Source organism: Petaurus breviceps, unplaced genomic scaffold (genome assembly GCF_028583685.1).
Source record: "Petaurus breviceps papuanus isolate PSGF00001 unplaced genomic scaffold, PetGlider_PUasm1.0 99, whole genome shotgun sequence".
In the NCBI taxonomy this organism is placed as follows: domain Eukaryota; kingdom Metazoa; phylum Chordata; class Mammalia; order Diprotodontia; family Petauridae; genus Petaurus; species Petaurus breviceps.
In genome coordinates this window covers 22,323,650-22,332,400 of record NW_027187465.1, presented here as the reverse complement: position 1 = coordinate 22,332,400, position 8,751 = coordinate 22,323,650, and the positions used below count along the sequence as shown (strand labels likewise).

Here is an 8,751-nt window from a genome sequence, read left to right as displayed (position 1 = left end):
TTCCTTCCTTCCTTCCTTCCTTCCTTCCTTCCTTCCTTCCTTCCTTCTTTCTTTCTTTCTTTCCTTCTTTCTTTCTATCTATCTATATCTACCTACCTACCTACCTATCTATCTATTCTTGAAATCTTCAGTGCAGAAGAGGGTGAACATGGTAGCTAAACCCATGGGTTCCTGGCTTTTGTAGTTCTGGGAACATTTAATTTTGGGTCCTGGGAATACTCTATTCTATTGTCCTGGGTTCAAATTCAGGTTCTGCTGCTACCTGTGTGCCCTTGGTCAGGACAACCAAGTTTCTTCATTTGTAAAATGAGGGAGTTGGATTAGTTTTCCTCTGAATCTCTTTTAGCTAAAAGTCTCTGATATTACGGTCCAATTTTTAGTACTTTGGAGCCTCCTGGGCACGTGCATCCCTGGCTCCTTGTAAAATGATTTGCTCATATTCATATATGGGAAGAAGCTAGAATTTTGTCAGTATGGGGAAGTCCTGGTATGAGAACTCCCTTCATCAATGCACATAGAGACCTAGATCCCAGAGGATAACCTGAAGCACTGAGAGATTAGTGACTTGGCAAGGGTCATAGTATCAGAAGAAGGAGTTGAAATCAGATCTTCCTGAGTTCAAGTTTACTGCTGAACCATATTACCGCCCACCTATGTGCTTTGCACAAAATAGGTCCTTAATAATTATTTAGAATATTTGATTGAATTTTTAGGGCTCCCTTGACTTCGCTGGGCTCTCAATTTCTGGGGCTTGGTTCCCTCAACTTGCACCTTTTTTTGAGTTTAGAATTAGAGTGGTTTAGTGGAAAGGGCACTGCTAATATTCACATCCTACCTCTGATGGTTACTACCTGTGTGACCTTGGGCAAGTCACTTAGACGCCTCATTTGGTCCAATTCCCTCATTTTGCTGATAAGAAAACTGAGGGCCAAAAGGTCAAATGATTTACCTAAGGTCACATGGGTAGTTGGAGGCTAACCAACGTGTGATTATATCTATAACTTACAATTCAGATCTCAAGTTTAATAAATTAGAGGTTTTTTTGTTATATATTTGTTATAAATATATATTAGGTTCAAATTCTGTTCAATGGAGCTTACTTAAAATGAAGAACTACTTTAAACTCATAATTGTTGCTGTTTGTTGATTAAAAAAGAAAGGGCAGAAGAAAAGTAGTGGGTGACCAGTCCAGAACTCTGGGTTATGTCCATGGTTTTCAGGCTTCCTTTCTTATAATGGGGTCTTGAGTCATTCCATCAGCCTCCTATTTCCTCATTTTTCATTTCTGTCAAATGAGGACATTGTTCTCTGTTGTTCTCTGTCTACTTCTCCAGGTAGAAGTGAGATCAAACTCAGAAATTTGCTGGAGTCACCTTGAGTGAGAGGTATCCACTCCCCATAAGGCACTGTTTTTAAGAGCTATCTCACAATGTAGAAACTCTTGTCTTTGTTTTCCTTTAAAGGAGCTGGGCTATAAACTTGGGAGGTTAGGAACCCTCCATTTGTCTACCAAGTCTGGATAACTTGAGGTACTTTGGATTTAGGAGAGAGAAACAGCAGCCTTGCCTTGTAAAGGATTTGGTTCTATGACAGAAATAGTCTGATTGAATACTCCCTAAGGACTGATAGATGGCTACCTTGTTATCAGAGTAACAAAGAGCCTTGTTACTCAGAAACCTGAAATCTCACTAGGGAGCCCTACGGGAGGCTGGGGAGAAGAGATGTCAATAGCTTTTTCTATTTCAACCAGGAGGACTAGAAAGTAACATACCCTTCCCTAGCAGGAAAGTTTGTGGGTTACTGGGAAAGGGCATTGGATAAGGTCTGAATCTGTGACTGACTGATCTTAATCAATTGATTTGACCTGAAGAACAATAGAACTAGCTCTATTTCCTTATTTTCACTATTTTAAGTGGGTTTTTTTGTGTGCTGTACATGGCTAGTTTTTTATCCATTCTATAATTTTTTTAAATTGTTGAATTTAATCCATTTACATTAGGATCATAGTTGTTAAGCCTCTATTTTTCCCGTATTAAACTCTTTTATGTTCTTTTTCCTCCCTTCTTTTCTGTCAGCATATTGTTCCTGTGGTTTGTTTTGATTACACAAATCTGATCCAGGTCTCCTTCCCATAACCATGGAAAGAGATCCAATAACTCTCTCATTATCCTGGCAACCTCAAATTCTTTTGTCGCTTTCATTATTCTCTTTCTCATTTTATCCTTCTCTTTTCTAGTTAAGAGTGTGACATGTTCCCATTTCCCACCCTTCTGCCTCTGCTGTTTCCATCTTCTCTTAATTTCAGTGACATAAATTTGTAACACCCTTTTCTAAACCATGATGTTTTTTTTTTTATCCCACCTTCCTTTCTTAAGTCCTTTCCCCTTTTAGGATGTGATCAACTGATTTGGGACACTTGACATACTCAGAGAGATGGAAGGGCTCACGATATGTATATATGGGTTTTTTTTTCTCCCCAGTGTTTTAAAATTCTGAGAAAATCCTGTCTGGTTTTAGCTGAGTACTAAAAGAGATTTGGGAGTGACCAATTCCATTACTTTTCTATTAAGATATAATAATATCGACTGATTTGGAAAGAACTAGCTTAAATGAGGGACAGTTAGGTTCTAAGGTCTTGGCTTTAACTTAAGTTAGACTCTGTGACCTTGGGGAAGGTCTTTTCAACTCTCTAGGTCCCAGTTTCCTTATTTGTAAAATGGGATGTTGAGAACTGAGAAGACTTTCTACTCGGATAAACTTTGGTTCTATTCTTGGACTTTCTAGGACTTATGGGACATTGAAGGAAATGTTTCTTTGGTGGAAATAAGAACTCACTGTCCTCTCATGTACCCTTGTCAATCACACCATGAGCTGCCACGAAACAACAGATTTCAGAGAATTACAATTCAAAACAAAACAAAGCAATCCAATCCAATTTAACCATTTTTGAGGCCACCTATATGCCATGCACTATGCTTAGGCACTGATGATACAAAGACAAATGAGTTCCTGACCTCAATGAGCTTATATTCAACTAGGAAGATACAGCACAATAATTGCTAACATATAGCCCTTTATGGTGAGCAAAGTGCTTTACATGGATTATCTTCATTTCATCCTCACAACAACTTTGCGAGGTAGGTGCTATTATCATCTCCATTTTGCAGATGAGGAAGCTGAAATCAAAAGTGATAAATGAAGTGACTTTCCCAGGGTCACACAGCTAATAGAAGTCCGGGGCAGAATTCCAACCCTGATTTTCCTTAACTCTGCCCTCTATACCATCTATCTAGAAAGTTAGGTAAACATAGAACATATGATAAGGACTGGACCTGTAATTTCATTGGCACAAGGGGTCATTTTTAAAGAAAATTCCCCTCTACCAAAATCAGTGCTTACTCTGCATTTACAGTCTTATATTGTGCCCTAGATATACAAAGTAATTTTCCGGGGTAGATACAGAGAGGACCACCAATTTAGCAGGGGTGTGGGGAGAGAAGTCAGGAATGGCTTCATGTGTAAGCTGGTACTAGCTGAGTTTGAGGTTTCATGGCGACCTAGGTGCTACAGTGGATAGAATGCAAGAATTAGGAGTTAGGAAGACTAGAGCTGGAATCCTGCCTCCGATATTTGCTGGAGAAGTCACTTCATTCAACACTTTCAAGTTCAGTTTTCTCATCTATAAAATGAGGATAATGATAGTGCTTATCATAAGGTTGTTGTGTAAGGATCAAATGAGTTAACATATGTAAAGTACTTAGAAAACCTTAAAGGGCTTTAGAAATGCTGGCTATGTGGGAGGGGGAGGTCCAAATAAGAGAAAAACAGATCAGTTCATCATGGATTCTAGGCATGTCTATACAAAGGCATGGAACTGAGAGTTGGAATGTCATGTATGGGGAGTAGTAAGTAAGTCTGTTTGGCTGAAACCCAGAGTATAAGAGATGGAGATGAAATCAATCTGCAAAGATAGCTTGGAGCCAGACTGTTAAGGGTTTTTAAGGGGTCGAACAAGGGGGTTGGCATGTTATCCAAGAGAAGCCTTTTGAACCTCCTGTGTTAGAAGAGCCAGAATTCACCTGGGACAAAGTTGAGTCTCTCTGGCCAGTGGGAAGGATGGGCTTGTTCTTCTAGGGGAATACAGGGAAGAGGAGAGTTGCTGTAGTCTCCAATGGTGATAGGGATGGGGGAAACTGCTGAGGCCTCCAGCTTTGCATCTCTCCCTGCCTAGGCTAGAAGCCATGGCCCGAATGGCTGCCATGAGGGATCGACAGCGAAAAGACATCTCCCAGTACAAAATGGAGATCAGGGAGCTGGAACGAATTCATGATCATGAAACAAAGCTGAAGTCCTTCTTATTCATCAAACTTATGGATCGGACTGAATTTGAGGAACAGGCCAAAAAGGAAGAAGGTACAGTTACCCCTCAGGGAGTGGTCTGTAGATTACTGCCAGTTTCTCATCTCATGCTAATATAATGTGATATAATGGAAAGGTAGACCCTGGACAAATGAAGGGAGGAGCTGGAGTACTGGACCTGTATTAAAATGCAGCCTCAGACACTTCCTAGCTGTGTGACCCTGGGGAAACTACTTACTCTCTCTGTCTGCCTCAGTTTCCTCATCTGTAAAGTGAGATAATTGTTGTGAGGAGAAAATGACATAATATTCATAAAATGCCTTGTAACCTTAGAGTATTACATAAATACTAATAATCATCACCACCATCATTATTATTGCCAATATTAATAATGGTGCTGCCCCATGAGGAGGTTCCCATCTGGATGGTTCTTGTGACAGTGAAGACTGAATGATAAGGAAATAAGAACTCCAATGAAACCCTTTCTACCAGGTTCTAGGCTTTATATGCCTGTCCTCAAGCATCCTTCTCCCCATCCCTCTTACTATTTTTTAGCTGATCACTGCTCCAGTAACTTAATTCATCCTACAAACAAATTTAAATGCTGCTGATATACTGGAAGCTAGAGAGATACAAAGTTGAGATAAGGTGTGGTCCCTGCTTTTATGGAATAAAGGGGAGGTGGTGGATGGTGATAAGAGACAAATGGAATCAAATATTTATTCAGCCCTTACTCTGTAGGTATATGGTGGATAGAGAGCTGGCCTCCAATTCTGAAAGGCTTGGTTCAAGTCCCACCTAGGACACATACTGGCTAGGGGACCCTGGGCAAGACACTTAACCTCTCAATGCTCTTGGCAACTCTCTAAGACTATGAAAGTTGCAGAGGAAAGAGCTGACCTGCGTTGGTGGAGGGAGTTCCTCATTTGGGAGTTCCTTATACTTATGAAATCACAAGACCAGCCCCTATCCCTGTGTATAATATATAAGATTACATAGTAAGTGCATGGATTTTGCTTAAGCTAGTTTCCTCCATTTTCTAGGAGGATTCCCCTCCTCCCCATCTCTACTTCAGGGTCTCCCTGGATAGAGAAAGGAGGAAGGCTGTCTAGGTCTAGAGGTTCTTAACCTCGGGTTCTGGGAAATACACACACACACAGACAAACACACTCACACACATACATATCCATCCATCCAAACACACACATATATCCATCCATATATACATATATGTATATAGATATATACATACACAAACACATAGTAACGATTTTCATATTGTAGTCCAACATATTTTATATTATGTATTTTTTTAAAGCAATTGGAGTTAAGCAACTTGCTCAAGGTTACACGGCCAGTTATTATTTCTGGGTGTGGTGCTGAGTATCTGAGCCCGGATTTGATCCAGGTCATTCCGACACTGGAGCCGGTGCTCTTACTCGCTGAGCCACCTGGCCGCCCCTTTATCTTATGTATTTAAAAAACGCTGTCCTGAGAAGGGGGGAAGCAAGGTGGTGCCGGGACTGGTGTCCAGAGGACCTGAGTTCAAATACAGCCTCGGATACTTACTAACTATACAACCCCAAGCAATTCACTTCACCCTGTTTGCCTCAGTTTCCTCATCTGTCAAATGAGTTGGTGAAGGAAAGAGTAAACCACTCTGGTATCTGTACCAAGAAAACCCCAAATGGGTTCATGAAGAGTCAGACATGACAATCCTGAGACAGGGTCTATAGGTTTCATCAGATTATAAAGGGTCCATGACACAAAAATCGTTAGGAACCCCTGCTCCAGATTGAGCCAGTCTCCTCAGGTTGTGGGGAAAGAGAAAGCTGGAAGAATGCCAGGCCTACAATTCCTTGGGAAAGAATGAAGAAGCCATTTCCACAGCCATTCAGGGTCCTGGGAGTATCCTTCAGGGCTGTGAACTCTCCTCTGGGGAGGATAGAGGCAAAGCTGCCAGGACTATAGGAGTACGAGAGGTGACACCCAAGGCAAATGGTCCTTCAGGACTTTAGACTCTCCCCTAGGAGACTAGAGGAAGGCACCCCAAGGCACGCATTGGCTCTCTCTCAGGTAAGAATGGAGGTATGCTCCCCTCCTTCAATGGGCTATAAGCGTCTATCAGGCCTTTAGGAGGTCTCTTCAGGAGGGAAGAAGGAAAGCAAGTTCCTCAAAACGCAGGGGTCCCTCAGGACCTTGGGCTCTTTTTCAGGGGAGAGTAAACATTCCTCTCCCTGAGGTGAAGGGTTTGCCCTCAGGGCAAGTGTTCCGTCACAATCATTAGATTCTCCCTTGGGAGAATGGAGGACATTTCCACATGCCATGGGCTGGCTCTCCTTTGGGGGAAAATGCCAGCAAGTGGTGGGCTAACTGTCTTGTCCAGCCCTCAAGGCCAGCAAGCCCCACAAGAAGCACAAGGGGGAGAGCTTCCAGAGCTACGAGGTAGCCCACATGCGCCTGCTCAAGCTGTCCGAGCACGGGGACCTGGAACAGCTGGTGAGGGACTTCGTGGCAGAAGAAGAGAAAAACTTTGCTCGGTTCAACTACGTCACGGAGCTGAACAATGACATGGAGATGCTGAACAAGAAAATCCAGAGTATCCAGGTCTCTGCCCCTTCTCAGATCCTTTTCCTGGCCCAGAGGCTCCCAAGGTTTGGGGTTACATTCTGCCAAAGCAGTCCATGCATGCTGGGGGGGTAGGGGTGGAGGGGATCCATCTAGACAAGACCCATGATAGTCTATAAAGGGAGGCAGGTTTGAAACAATCCTCCCCTCCCCCTCCCCAATATCAAGCCCCCAGAGAGGCAGGTGGCATCCTGATTACTATTGTCCTTTGAGTCATGAAGACCTAAGTACAAATCCCACATTTAATACTTATTAGCTGACTTAGAGAAAATCCCATCACCTCCCTGAACCTCAGTCTCCTCATCTGTAAAAAGAGGTGGGACTCAGTGGCCTCTAAGATCCTTTCCAGCAGTGCCACCTGCTGGCCAACATATTTTAGGAGAGGTTTGTGCACTTGAAAAAAGCTGAGTCTGTTACAGACTCCCAGACTCTTAGAGCCAGAAAGGACCTCAGAGGAATCCCCGTGTTTTCTCATTGTACAGAGAAGCTGAGGACTGGGTGCGTTTTTGCCCACTCTTAAGGAAGATGACAGTCCTTGGCCGTGAATTTTCACTTGGCCACATTGAGCAGAGATGTTCTTGCAGGCGTGTAATAGGACATTGATCATGGGGTTAGGAAGTTGGGGAGACTTGAAGTGTGAACTTTGACCCTTGAACTGTGTGACAATGGCTCAGTGATTTTCTTTCTCTGAGCCCTTAGGTAATTCTCTGGGATTGTAAGGGATAGATGGTTTAGTGCAGCAAGGAAACCCCAGGTCCTTCTGGGTACATAGATCTACCTTGAAGAGGCTACCTAACCCAACCCACTCATTTTACAGATGGGGCAACTGAGGCCCATTGAGTTGAAGTGTCTTGCACTCAAGGTCACATTGTTAGTGACAGTATTTGAACCTAGGTTCTTTGATTCTAGAGTTAATGCTCTTTCCAAAGTAAGATATTATCTCTTTGAGATATTGACATAATGTTGGGCAAGGGTTCCAATCATTCTGTTGGTTCCTAAATGCCATAGCTGGGCAGTTGGGTGGTGCAGTGGAGAGAGGTCTGGGCTTAGAGTCAAGGGGAACTGACTTCAAATCTGGTCTCAGACATTAACTTTATGACCCTGTGTGAGTCACTTACCCCTGTTTTTCTCAGTTTCCTTGTCTGTAAAATGAGCTGGAAAAGGAAATGGCAAACCACTCCAGTATTGTTGCCAAGAAAAGCCCAAAGGGGCCGTGGAGAGTTGGACACGATTGCATAACAACAAGAACAAATGAGTAAAATCTCAGAACAATGGGAATTGGAGGGAAACTGCTGACTTGTTTGTAGATAAGGTCAGAAATGCCATTGATCAAAATATAATTTATTTTAAATTTTATTGATGCCCTCTGTTTTTATATCACTGTCATTTCTGGATATACTTCAGCCCTCTCCCTACCTTCAGACTTCCAGGGGTAACAAAACAGCTAAGAAAAATGAAACAAAAAGCAATCAGACCTGACGGCAAATACCACATTCTCTTCCCACAGGCCCCTAGTTCTCTAGTAAAAAGAGGTGGTTAAAAGGATTAGAATGATTTGAAAACTATCTATCTATCTATCTATCTATCTATCTATCTATCTATCTATCTATCTATCTATCTATCTATCTATCTATCTCTCTCTATCATCTATCTATCCATCCATCCATCCATCCATCCATCCATCCATCTATCCATCCATCTATCCATCCATCCATCCATCCATCCATCCATCCATCCATCCATCCATCCATCCATCTATCCATC

The 8,751-nt window shown here is 42.5% G+C and overlaps 1 protein-coding gene across 1 annotated transcript in view; it reads left to right on the top strand.

Moving 5' to 3' along the window:
• CCDC63 (coiled-coil domain containing 63) overlaps nucleotides 1-8,751 on the top strand; it is a 20,176-nt gene that overhangs the window by 786 nt on the left and 10,639 nt on the right. Inside the window, exons 2-3 of the mRNA XM_069081463.1 lie at nucleotides 4,232-4,413; nucleotides 6,746-6,966. Of these exons, the coding sequence (XP_068937564.1) occupies nucleotides 4,232-4,413; nucleotides 6,746-6,966 (403 nt within the window). The remainder of the gene's footprint in view (nucleotides 1-4,231; nucleotides 4,414-6,745; nucleotides 6,967-8,751) is intronic.